The sequence below is a fragment of the Crassostrea angulata genome, chromosome 1 (assembly GCF_025612915.1).
Source record: "Crassostrea angulata isolate pt1a10 chromosome 1, ASM2561291v2, whole genome shotgun sequence".
Lineage (NCBI taxonomy): Eukaryota > Metazoa > Mollusca > Bivalvia > Ostreida > Ostreidae > Magallana > Magallana angulata.
In genome coordinates this window covers 57516753-57538853 of record NC_069111.1, presented here as the reverse complement: position 1 = coordinate 57538853, position 22101 = coordinate 57516753, and the positions used below count along the sequence as shown (strand labels likewise).

Here is a 22101-nt window from a genome sequence, read left to right as displayed (position 1 = left end):
CGGGTATAATGATTAAAAATTTAATGAAAGATGAGTGGCTAATTTTAGGGGTCTTAGCCTATCTTGTCCTTTCACAGGGATGCAGATGCAATAGGTGTAGCATTAGCTCATTTTGGCTTCATCTTAGTATTGAATGTCTACTTGGAATATGGCTGATTTAATAAAAATGATGCAATATATAATTGATACACATGCTTCAGTTTATTCTAGAGATTACTGTAAACCAACTTTCATTCGCGAGTGAGAATTTTTCGCGAGGTAAGCGAAAGCCTCGTCTCCGCGAATATTTCTCGCCGTTAACCAGTACGTCCTTGTCGTATGTTATTTTATAACAACATTGATCTCAATCAGGCTTGGTCGCGAACATTAGTCGTCGCGAATCGTTTTTTCTGAAGTTAGTTGCAAAATAAAGTCGTCGCGAATCAAAGTTGGTCTGCAGTATAATGTAGAGTTTGTACACGCATTAAATGACTCTGCAGCTGATGACACATAACACATGAATTTTAATCTCATTCTCTTTATTTATGATTTATACATATATTACAGCATAACATTTGAGTAATTTCAACACATCAATTAAACTATCACAAAAATATATTGTAAAGCAACTGTAATGTACACTATGTTTCAATAAAGGAGATTATTTAAAGTTATTTCATGATTTAAATCATATCCATTGAGATAATTTGAATGCATATGATAACCATCATTTGAGGAATTCATTTCTCTAGTTTGAGACACATATAGTCATATTTCATTTACTATATTTTGACATTATTGTTCTAGGTTACACACAATAAAAAAACAAAAACAATAAGTTAATCTTTATAAATTTCATTGATTCTGGCAAGGGATATAAAGTCTTCGTTCTTTAAAAATTAAAATAAATGGATGCTCCATTTTGCTGAGTTTGCACTGAGGAAGAAGATAAGTGAATAAAGTAGAAACCCTTTCGCCATGGCAACAATAAGAAATTCTGTTCCTCTTTTCAGAGTCAGAGAAGTATAACAATACATTTGTTACGTTTGTGTAACACCTTCATACTTCAAACAATATTAAATGTGATATTATTAAAATATCCCAAAACTGGAAGGAAAAAATACCAGACATTTAAAAAATAAAGAATGTTGCAGAATAATCTCCGATGTAGAGAAATGTTGTTTAGAAATATAAAAGCCGAGGCGAACACGATAACAAGAACTTTATTTCTATTCTACTAACAGATCCCATTATTAGTCGATCGGTTTATCTATAGAGAGAGTAAGAAGGTTATATTTTCAAGTGAGATGAATCTGATTGGTAGAGACGGCTGTTCCCCAAAGGTTTTGTTAGTAATGGCTGCTTCAGAATGCATATCGGAAACAAGCAGTGAAAATGTGTTGGGGGAGGGTCTTGGAACAGCTGCAACCAGCTCCTTGAAATGAACATTAAAGGAAATACACATCGCTGTAAAAAACACTAACCCTTGTTATCAATGTATTTTTTTTTATAAAGAGCAGTTTTTAACTTAAAACTCATGATCGACTCGAGTTTGGCATGTGTTTAAGTTCTGATAATTTATTGATGACGTTCGTGGTATATTGGAGAATAACTTTATGCGGCATCTCTTTGATGTAGCAGAATTAAAGATAAAGTCTAATATTTGAGCATGGGTTTTGCAAGTCAAAAGTATATCTGCATTCAACATAACCAGACCCAGGTTTTTTATTATTCAATAATTATCAAATAAACATTTACACTTTTATGCATACATTTACGTCTTCCCTTCAGTGTTCGAGTGACATTTTGAAATCAGATGTTTTAGTTTCAATTCCGATTTATATAACTATTAGTATGTAAAGAATGTGCCAATTTTACGTTCTGTTGTGAGATATGGCATTTAAATCAAATTACATTAGCACACATTTTTTTTTATTTATTTACTTGTAACTAAACTTTATATTTATTCAAGTGGGCTGACTGTCACCGCCCTATTTCAGTATATCATGTCACTTATGAAAGCATACATTAGCACATTTACCACCAGAGGTGTTAATTGCATTGAACGACCTCAGATAATATTGTGTGGCCAGATTAGAGAAAATAATGACTGTTAATTATGAGCAGTTAGGACCTTTATGGCCATTCAGACTACAGATTAGACAGTATCTGAACTAAACAGAATGTTTGGTAATATATTTTTTAAAGAAAAGCATGGGACTAAAATTTAAAGCCGAAGTGGAGAAAATTCCAGAGTACTCATAATCCAGATTAAACAAATTATACTGTATTAAACTCCGCCTCAGGTGACTGTTAAGGCTGTTGGGCCCCTTGTTTAATTAGCATACATGTTTAGTCCTGGCTTTCAAGATGTAAATTTCCTTTAATACCCGCACTGTGGCTAAAGTCATTCAAGTCTTTCTCAAAAGTAAACAAATGCAAATAAGCTATTCAAAATCTCGTCAATAGGTTCTATATATCTCTTTATGATCAATCATCAATTTTCAATGGACTACTAAGTAAAAACAACCGAAATGTTGGACTTTTCAGCATTGATTTAAATAGGAAGCAATTTTAAAGGTATATCAAAGGGTTTTCACTTTTCTATTTCTCATTACCAGTATTTTGTTGTCCTAAACATAAGTCAATAACACACACTGCTAGACCTATATTATCATAGCATTTTTCGATGACTCAGACAGTTTAATAAAACATATCAGAAATCCAGATGTGCAACAATTTTGATTTTTCAAAATGACCACTTTTGTCATGAAGTGACAAATTATCCAAATAAGAGGCCCATGGGCCACATCACTCACCTGAGCAACAATAGATATGATAAGATCAGCTTAATGGAGTCATAATACAAACTAGATGGACAATGTATTATAATACATGTAGATCCTGTATAAGTAAGAGTCCATTTTTTTTACCCTGGATATTCTTATGTTTATAATCAAGTCCTTTTTCTAACAGGATGATTTTATAGTCATATTACCTATTGAGCATTGCAGTTCTCAAAAAGATCCTAAAAAATTGTTAATAAGATCCTAAACAATTGTTTATATATGGGATCAAACTCTGAACCCCTTGTGAGGCCCAAGAATTGTCCATGGGCCAAAGTCTAAACAATTTGAACTTTGATTTTTGCTTATGACATTGCAGTTTACAGCGTTCAACGTTTGTGACATCATAATAAAACTCGTCATTTTAACCTTTGAGAAACCTGTGTGCATTACAGTGTTATAACTGCCGTAGCTTTAAACACATTTGACAAGAAGAAAATATGTGGAATGTAAATATACAATTTTAAAGAATCAACAATATGTCAAAATGCTTGCATATAAGTAAAACCATATATCATAAGATTTCAGTTTTGTGAATAATTAAAATATTTCCCTTTGTAAAATTAGATCCCCAATATGGCCCCACCCTACTCCTCAAGATTTTTATTTCTACATTATCTGAGGTTGCTTTCAGTAAAGTTAAAGCTTTTCTAGGCAAGAGGTTAGAAAAAAGATATTTTAAAAAATTCTCGGAGAGGATTTATATAGGCAATGACTGCTATCCCATCCATTTATGTGATATATTGCATAATAAAATATTGTTTATACATGTATTTAAATTAAATTTTAAAACATTCTCTATTCATATTCCTATGTAAATCCCCCCCCCCCCAGTTGTGACCCCACTCTGCCCCGAGGATTATGGCATGAAGATGCCTCCACACAAGTTTCAGGTTTCCTGCCTGATTAGTTTCTGAGAAGAAGATTTTTATAGAGTTACTCTAGATATTCCTATGTCAAAGTCCCCCCCCCCCCTTTGTACCCCCAACCTATCCCTGGGGTTCATGATTTTCACAACTTTAAATCTACATTACCTGAGGATGCTTCCACATAAGTTTCAGCTTTCCTGATGAATTAATTTCTGAGAAGAAGATTTTAAAAAGATTTACTCTATATATTCCTAATATGTAAAAGTTTGCCCATCCCCCCCCCCCCCCCCCCCCCCCCATTGTGGACGTTATCTACTCCTGCGGGTCATGATTTGACCTAATTTGAATCTACACTACCTGAGGATGCTTCCACACAAGTTACAGCTTTCCTGGCTTATTGATTTCTGAGAAGAAGATTTTTATAATATTCCCATGTAAAACTTCGACCCCCCATTGTGGCCCCACCTTATCCCAAGGGACCATGATTTGAACAAACTTGAATCTACACTATCTAAGGATGCTTCAACACAAGTTTCAGCTTTTCTGGCCAAATGATTTTTGAGAAGAAGATTTTTGAAAAATATCAACAAATTTTCAATAAATTCTAATTATCTCCCCTTGAGAGAAAGCATGGCCTTTCATTTTCACAAACTTCAATTCCATTTACCCAATGAAAGTGTTGAAGATAGGAGTCTGAAACTTTCATATGTAGATGTGTGTTGAAAACATTTGGTGTGTGGGTTGCACCTTCTGCTGGTCACAGGAAATAATTTTAAAAGTTTTTTTTAAAAACTTGTGTGTGTATCATAACTTTTCTGTTATTTTTTAAAATTTATAAAAACTCTAATCAGAATGATAAATTAAAAATATATTTCAAATTAACCCATAATATAGACATTTATCTTTTTTCATACAAAGCAATGATCCTCAATAGCATAATGGTTAGCATGTTTCATCATTTTGGGGACCTGTTTCAATCAATTTTTTTTACTTTTTTCAGCTCAAATATTAGACTTTATTATATACTTTGTATAAGATACAGGGTTTTTGCACCCCTGATATGAACAGTGGCACACGCCTTTATCACACACCCGGTGTTATTACCCTTTACTTCATCCTTTATCACTCCCGATATAACACCTATCCGGAACACCTTTATACTTTTTATTCGGATAACCTCGGATCTTATTCTCTTTTCTGTGCATATCTGAAGTCGAAACTATGACGTCATGATCTAAATATTATTACTTATAAGGTTTGTTACCGACTGTTTAAAGAAATTTGTGGGGTCGGTAAAGTCCATAGAAGTCAGTAACAAACCTAATAAGTGTTTTGTTCTGTCGAGGACCTAAAGTTTGATATGTAAACAAACGTTTGTGTAAAAAATCAGCTCAAATAACGTTACGTCCGCCATGTTGCCCTATAAATTTTAACGCTTGCCTTCTAAAGAAATTTGTAAGGCAGTCACGTGACGCGTTTCATCCAATGACGTCGCGACATTCTAGTCCGAGGCAAAACAATTTAGTATAGATGATGTCATAATACATATGAACGTCGAAAATGTGCGGTTGAAGATAGTGATAATACGCTTGTAAGTTTTTTCGATGTGAAAAATGAAAACTAGCTTTCTAAATTCAAATATATAATAAAAACAACAATACATGTCAAAATCTGTATCACATCCCATATCAACCCTCGACCAATATCAGCCCTCTGGCATTCGGCCCTCGGGCTGATATTGGAGTCTCCGGTTGATATGGGATGCGATGCAGATTTTGCCATGTATTGTTCTCTATTCATCTTTAAATAATGTCTGGTATTTTTCCTCTTCCAATTTTGGGATATTCTTACAATATTATATTTATACAGGGACTTCTTTTATTAACACAATTATATTAACACAGTCACGAAAAGGGGAATAACTAGTTTGCATCACTTATTACAATGATATACTCTGCTTACCTCCTAGAAACCAAAGAGCAGAGAGCAGAGAAAATGCATATTTACACAAATTATTTACATTACTATTATTGAATTTATTTTGATTACTTCAAGGGCCAAGAAATTTTCAAAGCACTAATACATTCTTGCTATATTTAAACAAAAGAGCCCAACCCAAATACCAGAAGTCCATTAATGTTCTCAAACTATGTTTGGGGAATATAATTTTTCATTTTATTATTCTGATCATGAATAGATGCTCCAAAATTTTATCACAAAAGTAAACAATTCATCATGATCTATACTCCCCCTCCCTCACACACACACACACATGTATTTCATTTGTATGATTAATTTTTACATGTGAAGGGTTTGGATTTCTATATAATCAATCCACAGATATAGACTTAAGAGAAGATTTATTCACTGAGCATAGTGATAGATGTATGAATTAGTATTTACAGATTCAAACTCTGTTATATCTTTATTTTGCTTTCCTGCATTTTTATGAAAGGGATGGGAGTTTGGGGGTGGGGGGGGGTGTTCCATGTACTGGTATCTTTAGTGCTTGGTAGATCTTAGGAAATAAGGTTAACAGTGCTTTCAGCTACTGTTATCCCAAGATGGAAATCTGAATGAAAATGTTACCCAATGCAACACGGGCAAGCTGACAAACCTTCATTTTGTAAAAATTCAGATCTTAAAAGTCATCTGACTCAAATTTAAGTGTTTCGCCACACTGAATTAATTCACCTAATGGCCACTTTTGTACTGAAGGGAAACCAGGAACACAGCTCTTTAAGGATTTTGAATAGATATCCCATTTACTTGCAACAAGTTGCGTAAAATTTGATTTACATCTTTCAAGTAAATAAGGCGTTGCCTTATTTAATCCAGTACCAAATATTCTGTAGTGTAAAACCATCCAAATAATAACAACAGTCTCATCAATGAGAGTTCTGTTTTCTGGGAGGTCTAAATTGAATATATGAATTGGATTGCTGCAAAGTAAAACATCATTATCTGAATCATACATCATAATTTCAAGCTTTTCTGGGGAAATAACAATATTTGGAATCATGTGGTGTAAAAATTCAGGGTGTTTCTGCTTTTGAAGTAGGGAAAACACAATTGTTTGTGCTATTGCTTGTGACAGTATATTTTCTGGTAATGCTTGCTTGACCTCTGTTATTGTTTTCCTGCCTGGAGAATCATCGTTCGTTTCTAAAATTTCAAAGAGAGGAATGTATTTTATTGAAATAAAGTACATATCACACACCTATTAACTATGACAGATAACATTTCAAGTGATAAGTAACTAGAGGCCCATGGGCCACAATGCTTACCTCTGTTCTTCAGAGCTACATGTACATGCAGAATTGTGGTAGAAAACCTTTAATAGAGCTACAGTGCAATCCAGCGAAAAAATGTATATTTATTGAACACAAATAAGTGCACAATTTCTCAATTATTTCTTCATACATCTAAAAATATTGCTAACTACATGTTCCTCACATATTTTTAAAATGCAATTCATGAACAAATTATGAAATTCAGTATACAAGAATACATGAAATACCTGGTATTCAATGGTTCTAGGTATTGAACATTCATGAATTTTCATGAACATCTAATTTAGGAAATGTATTTAATTTCAAATACTTTCATAACATAGTTTAGCATTCAGAACATTATATGTTTTAAAAATGTTTATAAATCTCAAAATATTATTAATTAAAACACAGTCTTCATGAACATTCATGAATATTCAAACACCTATATAAATGTGGCATCTTTAATTTTGAAAAAGAAAGATGTGATATATTATAGTTTCATTATTTATTTTAATTCTAAGAAACATGTAAATTCATTGACAAAAACGAAGGTCTCAGACATCATGATCAAATTGTCATTACTAGACCCTATATTTGACGCTTAATTTCTTCATTGTTCAATTTATATTTAAAAAATTGGCATAATTTATCAGTGAATAATCCATTTTTACAGATGATACATAATGACTGCTTACTGTTGTAGAGAGTTTATCTTTGAGTGGATATTTGAGTGGATCCAGCAATTTTGGCATAAAGGAGGGGGTCTAGACCCCCTCCTTTATGCCAAAATTGCTGGATCCACCCTTGTATTACATGTATAAAACATTAAACAATCCATTATATCCAGATTTTTGAAATAAATCCCAGTTTGATAAGGAGTAAAAATTGTGTATATTGATTGGAAAATTTTCACCAGCTACACTATTTTTTTTTAAGGTTTCCTATCTGAGGTCACTGGGGTTGCATGCAGATTACATTCACAAGGAATGTGATAAGGAATCCATAAAAGCAGGCAAAACAACATATGTGTACACATCCCCTGAGGCTGTACTATCAGATGACATGTGGAGGAGCATGCTCATTGAATCTTCAAGTTTCAAACTATTTGTGGTAGATGAAGCACACATGGTTATCAACTGGTACGTGTAATAATAATTACCTCTAGCATGATTGATTTTATTATCAATTTTATTTTTTGAAAAGTATAAACATAAATAATTTACGATAGACTCAATTCCTCTTATCTAGGATTTTGAAGAGGGGAAATTTAAATAATTTTATGGTGATTTGAGAAATTCATTCCTTTATATGGAAACAGTGTTCTCATAAATCCTTGAATTTCTTTATAATCTTTAAACTTATTACAGGGGTGAAAGTTCTGGAAAAAGTGAGCCATTTCGGGAATGGTTTGGTAGACTTGGTGAAATCAGGTCCCTGATAGCATGTCCAGCACTTGTCATCACAGCAACGGCCAGCAGAGCAAGTAGGAGAAAGCTGAGAAAGAAGCTTACACTCGTGAACTTCCATGAAATTGTGGATAGTCCTGACAGAGAAAACATTAAACTTTTTGTTGAAAAGATAAAGGTGAATGAAAAAATCAGTGTGACCTTTTCTTGGCTGATTGACATGGTCATGGATCAGGGTGGTGAATGCCCACGACATATTATCTTTTGTCCGAGCATAAAATTGTGTGCAGATGTGTATTTTGCTTTTAAAGTAAGCTTAAATGAATGTATTAATTATATTGAAATGTTCCATTCTTGTACAACTGATCAGGTGAAAGATGAAATAAGAGAGGATATGGAAAATAAAGATGGACATATTAGGGTACTTATTGCAACCAGTGCTGCAGGAATGGGGGTGAACTACAAAAGTGTTAATAATATTATTCATTATGGACCACCCAAAGATTTAGATGGCTTCATACAACAGTTAGGACGTGCTGGTAGGGATGGCACTCAGTCTTATGAATTACTTATTTACAGTAGTAGACATTTACGTAAGTTAGATATTGACATGTTAGATTATGCAAAAAAAATACTGAAACATGTCGCAGGAAAAAACTGTTAGAATCTTACAATTCTGTTCCAAGTGCTGATTTAGTTAAACATTTGTGCTGTGATGTTTGCGATATGCAATGTGACTGTCATGAAGTAAATGAAGTAAATTGCGAGTCCTTTAGAACTATGTATCATATTTATAAATCTGAATTAGACATTGAAAGTTCAAGTGAATCCAGCATGTCCAGTGACAATTATAGTACAGATACATCAAAAACTATAAGTGAATCTGAAAGTGATTAAGTATAAAATTATGTTGAAATACATTTACAGTATTTGTACGTATTTCATAGTACTACTCCATACATGTAATAATTGTATACTAATAGATGCATTATACTAAGTGTGTTTATACAAGTATTTAGAGGAACTTCCAAAGTTGATTTTTCAGCAATTAATATACACTTGTTGTACAACTGATTTAGTGCAATTCTGAATACAGTAAAACTTGTCTAATCAGGATATCACTTAATCCATAGAAATTGGCTAGATTACAAATTCTTTATTGGATATTTAAAACAACTGAAATAAAAATTGACAATGCACTAAAGGTGTTATAGGCATGTTTCCTAGTACACAAAATCCGAATTTGACAAGTTTTGCTGTATACAATGTATATATGTTCATTCTTAAAATGTTTTACATTGTCAATGCAAAACAACTGATGTAAACTAATGTAATATTTAATTGAGCAGAAGCAGTTTTCTGCCAATAGACATTCAAATGTAAACTGTTTGCACTATGACAATTCTCTGAAATATTTTATTAAGTTTATGAGAACTCATGAAATAAATGCTCTTAAGTTTGTAAATTCTCATGTAAATGATATAATGCAGAATATAAATAATTATATTTACAAATAGTTTTCACTTCATTATTTTTAGCTCCCATATCTGTCATTTTTATTATGTATTTATTATTTAAACCCGTTAAAGAGGCTCAAAATACCAAGAATAAATGACTTGGGCTTTTTGAAAATTATATGTGAATGTATATACATGCACATGCATGAAGTTTATCCAACTCAATCTTAAAACAGTGTTATTAGAAATGCTACAGTCAAATTTCGTTATCTTGAACTAGATGGGACTGTTTAAATACTTTGAGATATCCGAGTATTGAAGATATCGAGAGTAAAATACTAAAAAAACTAGAGACGAGCTCGTTGCAAGCAACGATTAGGTCTTGCGTCGTAGCTGCGTCATACTTGTGACGTAATACAAAAAGTTGATAGCTGACCATGGTACAATATTAGATGTATAAACACTTAGTAAAAGAAACAAAGTATTATACTACATGTTTATAAGCATATACAGATCTTAACACATTGTCTATAGTTTGATTCGCCGCATTTTATTCACAGAGTGGGACTGTGGTTATGCCCGGTATGAAGGTAAAAAGACCATTGGCAAACATTTTACACGCATTTTTATCAAACGCAAGCACCAATGTCAAATCTTTTAGTATATATCCGTGGGGGGGGGGGGGGGGCTTAGTATATCTAAAACTTCAATTTCAATCCTGATTTCATGATTTTCATACCTTCTTTTCAATACTCCCAAAATAGTGGGGGGGGGGGGGGGGGGGGCAACTCCATGATAATTCAATTTTTTTTAATGTAAATTTTAAAAAAAATAGTTGCTGCGAGAAAAAGTGGGGAGGGGGGCAGGCCCCCGATTCTACGTGCCTGAATTTTCCGATATGAAGTCAAGCATATTTTCCGATATGAAATCAAGCATATATTTTCTTATTATCATAGACTTAAAGCATGTTGGAAAAAAGAAATATTGTATCAAGCAGTTATTATGCGCAGATCATGCATGCATTCCTCTATGGTTTTCACAATTACATGTATCATTTTCTACACGTAATTACTAAGGAGAAATACATTTCCAAAGAGATGATATCGTTAACTTATAGTTCATTTAACAGTTACACGCTGTAAGTTCCAGCTTGTCTTCTGCCACATGCAAGCACATGTGTAATCCTAATTTAGAAATAGGTATCATGACTGGGGGGGGGGGGGGGAGGGGGGAGGGGGGTTGTCATCGCAACAAGATTGTGTACTAGCGTACTAGAGTGTGCATTGTTAATTTATAATTGATGTTAAATTATTATTAACAAAAAAAATCATTAATTCATTATAACATGCAGTCTGGAAAGTTAACTGGAAGAACTAAAATGCCAGGGGGTTTTATTTTCTCTATCTTATAGGGTGTAAGGATGCCCGCCTACTAAATACACAATCATGCTCACACGTCAACCGATTACAAATGACTGTATTATGGATTTATAAATCGTTCTAAAACATTCCATCTGATATACATTGTATCATTGTTAACAATTCAAATTTTTGAACGATTAAATTGGTTTTTATACCTACACTGACCCTCACGAAAGAATCAATTCTGACCAATGGAAATTTTATTTACAAGACTCCGCGCCAGAATGTCTCATTCATTAATTTTTCGCAGTTATAGTAGACGAGTCCAAAAAAGGAACATTTGAGACACATCATACAATAATATATAAATAGTGCCTGTTTGGGAGGGTAACTGTTGAAATTGACACCCCAAGAAAACCATTGTCAACCGACGCGAAGCGGAGGTTGACAATGGTTTTCGAGGGGTGTCAATTTCAACAGTTACCCTCCCAAACAGGCACTATTTGTTTTATTATACTGAATGTCTTATTTTTTAAGAAAATTTTACTGCTTTTATATAGAAATGAAGTGAATTCTATGGCAAACCGTATGCGCATAATTTACGCGCATGTAACAATTCGTTGTGTTACCCGTTGCCAAGTGTGTTGCTAACGCTAAGGGTAATAGAACGGATTACCAACTGCGTCTAAACCAATCAGATTTCAGTATTTAACATGAAAGTATAATAATGTGACCATATACCGTGAATGCAGTTTACTTTGCGTCTATTTTCTTATTTTGAGAGACCTTCTTATCATTGCTTGAAATTGAGGGAAAACCTTGAATATTGTTAATCTTTATGTCATATAACATGTGAAACTGTTTTCATTCCACCCACAAGCTTGAAATAATGAAATTATTTTAATGAAAACAATATAAATAGACGTCATAAATCCCATATCAAACGAGATATTACCACCTGAACCTGCGCGTCTTTTTAATGAATTTATCAACAGCGGTAAATTCTAAAATGTATTTTAAAAGGTAATGTTAGCCCTTGTATGAAAAATTTCGGATGGTAGTCATTTTTTCCGGGATCCAGACCGAGAGCTACATATATGCAGCTAAGGTAACTAATAATGCTTCCAATAAAATACTTTGTTTATTAATGCAAGCTTTTAAGAAAGCAATACAGCCTACTCCGGATATATTGAAATTCTGGGGGCCATGCAAATTATTTCAATATATCCGTAATTCAATATATGCGAAATCGATGGACGTGAAGCCGCCATTTTTTAAAAGTTCAATCCCGATCTAAATAAAGAAGAACAAACCCGAGCAAATTATTTTGTCATCGTTTATCTACTATACTGAACAGATTACATGGAATATTAGTCCTTAAAAGTTTAATTTAATTATCAGTAAGTTTTGTAAGTTTCATTTTATTATAATCTTTAACCTCATCAAAATGCTTAATCCCATTTTTTTACGTTTTAAAGAGAAATCATTAGACTCAAACGCTTCAAATACTGCTGAGCACTTCTTGTATATCATCGTAAGTGTACTTGGGTTAATCTCAAAATCCTTAGCTATTTCGATTATAGGCTTTGTCTTTTTATCAATAGCCTTACTAGTTCGTAATTATAGTGTCCAAATATACGGGGGTTTTTTCTGTGGGGTTTCCATATTACGTCTAGCCTCAATATGTTCGTACACGTAAAAACAAAGAATTCAACAGCGAATAAATTTTATTTTTAAAAGAAGTATAAAAACACATAAGGTGAGAACTTATCAATTCATACCTTTGTTTATCAACGGGTTAGTCAGGCATAATTACTGTCACCAACCGTGACGACAGCCGTCAGGGAGTACTTTAATATAACCGTTATGAAAACAACTCATTATCACCTCTGGGGACCGATCAGTGTCTTCAATATAAGCGATATTTCAAAATAGCCGATTTCATTATAACCGTTAATTTAATGCAAAGAATATGAGAGGCTAAAACTGGGGATTTATTTCTATTTCAAAATAAGCGGAATTTCAAAATAAGCGATTTCAATATAAGTGGAGTAAGCTGTACTTATATTTGTTTAAAATATAACACCCCAATACTTCGTCTTACATTCGCTATTTGTAGAACAAGCAGAACCAGTATCAGTCCGACCCTCACCATATACATTGTTCGAATTTAATTGCCCTAGCATTGCATTGCTTTGCATGTACACAATTTCTTTTAAAAATTAAACACTTTAAGTGTTTATCTATAAGGCTATTAATCTATTTGTACACATAACGTACACACGTGATTCAAAATAACCCAGAGGGAAAACGGTAAAGAATTCAGTCATTGAGTCTACATTTTATAGAACTTGTAAAAAAAAAAACCAACACATTGTGGGTCTGAATGTTTGTTAATGTGTCAATCTATCTATATACAGTTTGTTAATTATTTTCGATTGGTAAGGCTACAGCGTATTTGATAAACATTGAACAACATTTTTTCCATGCCACTTTTTTCCATGGAAGATAGCGAGTACAATTATAAAGCATTTATAAAATTTATTTAATTACCTCTTTAGAATTGTGTATGTAATAAATAATTTATAAATTGCTGCTGAAGGTTGTTTGGTATTTTCGTTTGTAGATGTTTTGCAAATAATAAACGTGAAACGCGGGGCAAGTCATAATTAATATCCCTGATAACCGTAACTTAAAATTAGCGGCTTTGGATTCAAATATTATCGTATACGAATATTAAGTTCACATTTTAAAATCATCTCCACGATGATAATATTATCTCCATCGTAAATCAGTATTTTGTCTTGCTTTAAAAGAAATGTTCTATCGGGAGCAACCCCGTGTTCGTTTAAATTGCAAGCGTACATTTGTCATGTCAGTAATACACATTGTGCTTTATATGACGGCCGTGTATACATATTGTAGAAAAGTTGAGTTTAATTACCATGCAATGGAACCATTTTATTTACACATTTCCCAGTACTGAAACAATTCAAAATGTCTCCGTTATGTACAGTAAAACAGTGGGGCGTTAAACATGTGTACGTCCAGCTCTACAAGCACATGCACTGTCGTCTGGGCGACGGCCTGAATACAGCTAGCGACTCTACTATCAATCGGTTACCCGAGTCTCTTAATACATCTAAATATAGAAAGGGGCACAGTTATGAAACAAACAACAAAAATAAGGTCAAAGAGCTTCATCTTTATGAAATGAAAATGTCCATATGAATAAAAACGTTTGGGAATTTTATGTGGAATTATCTTTGCGCGCTGCATGTATCAGTTAGTGCATTACAAGAAGCCCTTTCATAACCTCCTAAACGTGCGCACCCCCACAAAAATGGACCGAACTGACAACAATTGTTTCGGCAAATACTGACTATAAATTACGAAAACATTAAATTGAATACTACGGAAGGATTCGGAATTAATTTCTTTACAACTTTGCTTCAATAATGCATTAGAAATTTTTATTCCTTTACAAGTTATTGACAAAAAACTTTTGATGCCTCTAACTCCCTAACTATAGGGGCCAGCCCCTTTTTCTGTATACCGAATGAAAGGTCTCGGTAAGACCAAGAACTTTAAAAATACATCTTATAACAAATTACTATCAGGTAGACAACTAAAACGGAAAATACGCGAATTTTTTTGCATTTTTTTCAACATCTATACCACTCCTTTTATTTGCATTTAAATAATAAATAAAATATATGTCTCGCACAAATTCAATGTATCAGCTTCCAAACCAGCCCATCTTTGAGACTCTGCCAGTCATCGTTAAAGCTAAACCCTCCGGACAAAAGAATTCGTTAAATTTTACTAAAAGGGGAATAACTCAAAACTGAATGGGGATTTTCATCAACTAAAATATGCAACGACAACATCGCGCGATATGTTATCAACCTGAAAATTTCAAAACAATCCATGAACAAACGAGCGGGATATTAAGGATCAAAGTTGGCGTCTAGAAGAAAAAAAAAATAATAAGAAATCTGAAAATTTTTCAGAATAATAGGTAATCGTTCAAGGTGTTTTTCCGAGCATGCCGGAAAGGTCCCAGAAATTGCGATTGTTGAAACCTCAAAAGCTAGAAAAGGGGGGCGGGCATAGTTTCAAAACAGAAATCTTGAAAATTAATCTCACTAATTAATTAAATTTGAATGAACATGGTTTGAACCCATAGGTGTTTATAATAATATCGAGTAACTAAGCAAAATGAGAACCGAGGATATCTTGGGACAGAGTTTATAGCTACCTTTACACCCAAATGAAACACACACACGAAAAATCATTTCTTGTTTAAATGGTTCCAAGAATCAGAAATTTTGTTACAAGAATACCATAAATGGGGTTCACATGTAAACCATTAAGAAAGTTCATGTACAACACAACATTTCAAACCTTCACTGTCTGAATATAAGATGATCTTCACTAGGGCCGGATGATGTAGCGCACCCATTCAACAGGTCACGTCAAGTTCCCGGGGACAGCCATAAATACAATTGTATTACACCTGTACCATCTACTTAGCAGATAAATTATCCCCACTATTTATCATGTATCCTATTATTTAGACATTAGATATACTACGAAATTTCAGAATTAAAACTTCTAAGAAATACTAGTAATAAAACAAACAAGATTTCATCAAACCTTTTTTTTAAATTAAGCATACACTGCAGACGCACAATTTCATTGCTGCAGACTTGTTAATTAAGGCTAGAAATGATTGAAATTCTTACCAAAACTAAAAAATTAACAATAGGTAAATAAATATTAGCAGGACTTGCCTCAATGCATGTGCACTCTGGTCAGGAACACATTTACAAGATTTAAATATCGGTTTAGAATGTTCCCAAAAAAATCTATAAATACATTTGTAAAAACATTAAGTGGCAATAATTTTATTCCCTCTCTTTATACCCCTGAATGTGATGGAGACGACCAATTGATGGATATTAGGAAATAAAAGAAAAAGGTGGGGATGGGAGTAATTTGACTCGGGTCGTCCATCCGATTTTTTCAGACCGGAAGCTATTGTTTGAATCAAGCAACATTTATTCTGAAAATGCGTTTGATTGAATTATTTTTTGAATATAATAAAACTTTGTTCGTTCAAGACTTCCAACATTTCCCCCAGTGTCCATAGTGCTTGGATTAACTGGTTAGTGACCCATACGCATGAGCACAAAAGCGCACACCATGCAGTTATGTTACAAAGCTAGCTAGCATACTACAGAGGGTGTTTAAGGATCAGAGGTTGCATATACTACATAATCACAATAATCACAGGCAGTGCATTATAGTAAATTGCAATGAGAGAGAGAGAGAGAGAGAGAGAGAGAGAGAGAGAGAGAGAGGGGGGCGTTGGAAACAGAAAAAAATTGAAAAAGGGGGTTAGCACCCCATTTTAATTTATTTAAATTGAAATTAGATGTACAATATATTTTTTTTTTGTAACATATATTTCCATTTTTTATTTGCTTCCGACGTCCAAATGAAATATCATTATACTTATACTAAGGGGAAATAAAATGGAGGTATTAATAATCATGCATATACTTCTGCTATATATACAGAGTTACACAACAGCATCATGATATAAATATTGCATATGAAAAGCATTACATATGTACATGCATTATGTGAGCAGGTGAAATAATGATGATTTTTAAAAAAAAAAATGCATGTGCAGAGAAATTACTGAGTAGATCTATACTCTATATTATGAACACATTACAAAATCATCATGAAAATTATACTTTTCGTCTATCTCTGACGACAATACGTGTTATATTTCATTGATTTCTGATCTCTGAATCTCTGATTACTGAATATAAAACTGACGTCACAGCGGCTTGAAAACTCTCCACTTGCACATTAAAAATGCACCTCTTAGCTGGAGGTGAAACACGGGTGCGGATCATGGATCTTCAAACTTCGAAGTCCGATTTCTCTATTTTCTACTTTAGTTTGCTTTCCTCTTGTGATATTTGATTGTGTGGATAAATTGAATCTTTTTACAACAAATTAAAAGCATGTGTATTTAATAATAAAGACTATATGCCTTATATTACTTACAAGGCACAAGGTTTGCTTTAGGTTTAGAAAGTTCGGGAAAACAATGTACCTGTGACGTCATATTTTACATCGTTTACAGAGTTCAAAAGCAAGGTTAAAGTAGCAGCAGAACTCCTTTTTTTTTGCTTTTTTTAGCTGAACAAAACCTACCACTTTCTGTGTCAGATCACTTTACAAAATTCAAAATCAGCAACTGTTAGTTAAAATGCTTCTTTGCAATAAAGTATTACACATAAGTTTTAACACATATTTCTATTGTAAATACCTATGAAATGCATGGTAAATATGTTGTGAATGCCGTTACGCGCTATGACCAGATTTTTTACTTTCCAAACCTCACTGGTCATGACCAGATTTTCACATTTTAGAGGTTGGCAAGTATGATCTTATATCAAATAATATATTAGAATAAGTAAATGAATTATGTTTTGCGCTGCTTTAAAAAAAACTAAGCATATTTCCTTATAAAATAGGTAGTGGTGCATTTATAATACAATAACTCATCATGGCTACAAAAATCAAAGAAATTTCAAAGTTCAAAATTTTCAATTCAATGTTTGTTTAACAATTTCCAGTGTCAGAAGCATGCACCTGACTTGTGTCTGACTTCACAGGGTGTTCTATAAGCAATTATTATGATTTTATTTAACTTGATAAATTTGTGTCCAGTTATCATGGTTATGAAGTTAAACGTTATCACTTTACACAGACACTGCAAAAAATACATTGATCATTTGTATGACTTAATAATGACAATATACGACATACATACGTTTCTTCACACTGTTTGTTTAACAACAATCAAAGAGTTTGACTATAATTAATCAATTAAAACAATTCTTTCAGATCACTGCAAACATTATTGCTTTTAAGCACTATGCTTGTTTGCCATTTGTCTCTACATACTTGATGATCTTCAACTTCTTCACCGCGTATAAGAAATTCGTTTTTTATAAAGTGTCAAATGATATATGATCCTGCCCATTTAAATCATACTTTCCTTGTACACTTTTCATCAATTATAACGATGATGAAATAATTAATTGCCCTTGGATTTCATTAAGATAAAAATGGCTTATGGGTTTTTTTTGTCAGACTTTGACTCTAATATCATTGGGCCAAGTTCTAATCATGAAATTAAAGTAAATGCAATTGGGTTATAAAATTATCATTAAACATAGATAGTTATTTAGGAAAATGGCGGCCGTTGATTTTCTTTGCCTGAGCTATAATATTCTGATCACAAAATTACAGAAATTATGCTTATATTATAAAATTGTAATGAAACATCAATAGTTTTGGGGGAAATCACGGCCGTTGTTTCGACATTTTTAGGACCTGCTGCGAGTGCGATTTATACATGATACTTTAGGGTAAATGCATTAAATAAATTTTATGATCCTTACCATCCTGTTCATCAACTCTTCTTTTTTTGGAAATATTTTCTTCAATATCCAACACAGTATTTGCCATGGAATGAAGTCCCAGATGTGAGGAGAAGACAATATCAATAAATCCATGCCAAACTTGTTCATGACCTAAAAGTGATTGCAATTATTATTATTACAGTTTTACATGTAAATGATTATTTAGTTTTGTATAGCAAGAGGCCCAAGGACCTTAACAGTCACCTGTGTATAACACAAAACTGTACAGGAACCATGGAAAGGTAAATAAATTTATTAATCAACCATTAATTTCCCTTTTTTGATGCTGTTAATTTTGAAGAGTGTGATCCAATTTTTTTTCAGATCACAACACTGTGGTTTTCTGAATCCATGTCACTGCTATGTGAAACTGATAATGTTGTACACAGTATGCATGACATTTTTCCTTGTGTATCAAAATTTCCTTTAAAGCTGCATTAGTTCATTGATATCATTTCCAACTCCTTATATTTAATCATCCTCGGTTATAAAAGTGTATCAAAACAATACAGGTTCAAAATGAAATCTGTGAAGATCTCTAGACTTGCTGAAATTCCACAACGCTATGTCCAGTTTTGTGTTGGACGCCATTATAACTGATTAATTTCCGAATGATCTCTGATGATAACCGATATGTATTCTGTGACCTAGGCATGGATTCCGAGGTAAGCGCTTAGAAGTCAAGAAATATAGAAGAAATAAAGAAGAAATAAAAGAATCATTAATTCTCCTTTACCAAAACCTGATCAAATGTTACATAAAACTATTTTGATTTATTTAAGAGTACAAGTATATCTCAATATAGTTTTTTCTTATTCAGAATGAACAAAAGAATGGCCTCAGTTCTGTGAGCAAAGCTCTGTATCTTGCTTATAATTCGAAACTTGACACAGCTGAATATGGTTAGTAAAGAGAAAATTGTAAACAATTAAAACAGAGGAAACATGCACTAAAACAAAGAAAGAGCACAATTTATTTTTCATAATAAATATATAATACCTATATATTTCTAGCAGCAAAAACAATCACCGTTTAGACTGAAAATGCAGAGCATCTTAACAAAACACGTTTCATTATAATCAACCATAAGGCCATCATTTTTTAATTTTTAGATTTACGAAATATTTTTCAAATTATTTGGGTAGGAGGAGGGAAAAAAAATAAAAATAAAATTGAAAAATTTGTCCGTCGGGAAAAAAAATAAAAATAAAACAATTTTTCAACAATATTTTTTTTATTTTTAAAATAAGAACACATGTCCAGGAGCTGCCATTTTTTAAATATATAAGTAATTTTGGTTGTTGATGATGTTCTTATCATAACATATCTTATCCATGGGCACTGAAAATTTGTGTTAATATATTGTATATGCATGTATAAAAACGAAGGTTTTTTTTTATATATACAAGTACATACTGTACATATACATTAAAACCACAAAAATTAAGGGAGTTTTCACTTCTTCCTCGCAGAAAAATAGGAAGAAGTTTGAGAAATCATTTATTTGATTAAGTTAACAATGCTATTCACAAATTCAAAATTTAAAATATTGCTACTGAAAAGAAGCATGTCCATAAATGTCAGTAAAAAATCAAACAATTTTTTTCTATTTAAAAAAGACGAACTAATTTTTAAAATTTTATTTATTTATGTAATTATACCTTTAATAAAGGAAATGTTTCGTTATTTTGTTAGCTTAATGACAAATAAAATCATTCTCTTTCCTTCAGTCATAAGACTCCTGTGTTCAGTGTGTTTAGGGTTATTAGTCCAACCCTATGACCCACTTACAACCATTATATTTCCAAACGGTTAAATTATGACTATTTTAGAATTTATTTTGCAAAAATGTTTTTTAAATAAGTAACTTAGCATTTTCTTGCCAAGGAGTTTTTTTTTAAATTTACGGAATTGTGATAGAAAAAGACTTCAACTTCTCTTTCTTGAGGAAATTCTGGCTAAGTTGCCGATCACAAAACTTAAAAGGGTCATAAATTGTAGGGTTGGACGAAAGCAAACAGAAGTAGGCCCAATGGTGTTTTTTTTTTTTTGTGACTTCTAGTGCCTGTGAATTGATCGGAAAGAACTTGGTCTTTTTAATTAATCAATGCATGAACAAAAATAATTCAGACTACACATACGTGATTGCATCAACATTATTTTTATTTTTACCAGAAAGGAAATTTCAGGTCGGAGGAAAAAATAAAATTAATGGCTAGTTTAGGTCTTTTTATTTTTATTTGAATTTTTAAAAAATAGGGTCGGCGGGTTTGTAAATCGAAATTTAAAAAAATGCTGGCCTAATGTAGAGATCGTACCGAATTACCAATAGAATGTATAGTATTTATAATATAATACGTTGTTAGTGCATCAGATTTTGTTAATTTGGCACAGGTAAACAATTAACTGTCTGATTTACCGAAGTCTATATTTGATTCAATACGTAAAAATTCCAAAATATAGGCGATATTTCCCCTCAAGTTAAAAAGCATAAACGAAATTCAAAATAACGTAAAACCAGGGTCACGAGTGAAAATGTCAACGCATTGAAAGATTTAACCTCAATTCACTTCACGAAATCGACACAAATATATTTAGCATGTTTCAAGTATCCCTTCGCACGTAAACTGTTGCACAACAAGCAAATTCATCTTTGTCAGTTTGACATGCTTCAACATTCAAACATGGCTGCTTTGTACAAAGAACTTTCGTTTTCGATATGGAATACCGAACCCGAAGTTATAAACTGATTGACAGCAATTATCTCTTAATTTTTATTTTCATAAATTACTCAAATTTGAAACAGACTTCGCCAATAATTTTTGCAATTTATATTTTCCTTTACATAAGGATTATTGATGCAAAATTACGTTGAATTTGACTCAGTAGTTTTTTTAAAATGCATCCCCCTTTTTCTACAGCTTCTCCAGGAAGATGATGCTGAAGAGGATAATGATGATGTAGATGATGACCAAAGCATCAGAAATGCAGCTCATGATCCCCAACATCAACAAGAGGCCCATGGGCCACATCACTCACCTGAGGAAACATAGGTAATCACAGATTACAAAGCTCACCGAGACGAGGCATAAACTTTATGAGGCATCACCTTTATAAAACCACCTTTATCATATTATATGAAAATCATAGTTAATGATCTTGGATATTCATGGATACTGTTTTGACACAATATCGTATATCATATGTAAAAAAATTGTATGATAATCATATGTTCATTTCATACATTATTATAAGATATAATGTTTATCAATACAATATATAAAATATGATATTGCATCCAATGATACTTACAATATATATCATTTAATACAATATAATACTGTAATAAATATTGATGCAATATGATTTTGTAACATATAATATGACATTGTAT

General features: G+C 32.5%; 2 protein-coding genes across 3 annotated transcripts in view; one reads left to right on the top strand and one right to left on the bottom strand.

Annotated features, from left to right (window-relative positions):
• The window catches only part of LOC128160186 (uncharacterized), a 66023-nt gene that overhangs the window by 10213 nt on the left and 33709 nt on the right, over positions 1 to 22101 (bottom strand). Inside the window, exons 3-4 of one of the 2 annotated variants that reach the window (XM_052823473.1) lie at positions 18687 to 18818; positions 502 to 6859 (exon numbers count right to left, since the gene is read on the bottom strand). In XM_052823473.1, coding sequence (XP_052679433.1) covers positions 6336 to 6859; positions 18687 to 18818 — 656 coding nt within the window. In that variant the 3' untranslated portion in view covers positions 502 to 6335. Of the gene's footprint in view, positions 1 to 501; positions 6860 to 18686; positions 18819 to 22101 lie in introns of those variants that run through there. The other variant, XM_052823479.1, reaches the window with a different exon arrangement.
• LOC128160207 (bifunctional 3'-5' exonuclease/ATP-dependent helicase WRN-like) lies at positions 7745 to 10506 on the top strand. The gene is made up of 2 exons (XM_052823497.1): positions 7745 to 8108; positions 8337 to 10506. The coding sequence occupies exons 1-2, from the start codon at positions 8032 to 8034 to the stop codon at positions 9037 to 9039; spliced, it is 780 nt and encodes a 259-aa protein (XP_052679457.1). The 5' UTR covers positions 7745 to 8031; the 3' UTR covers positions 9040 to 10506.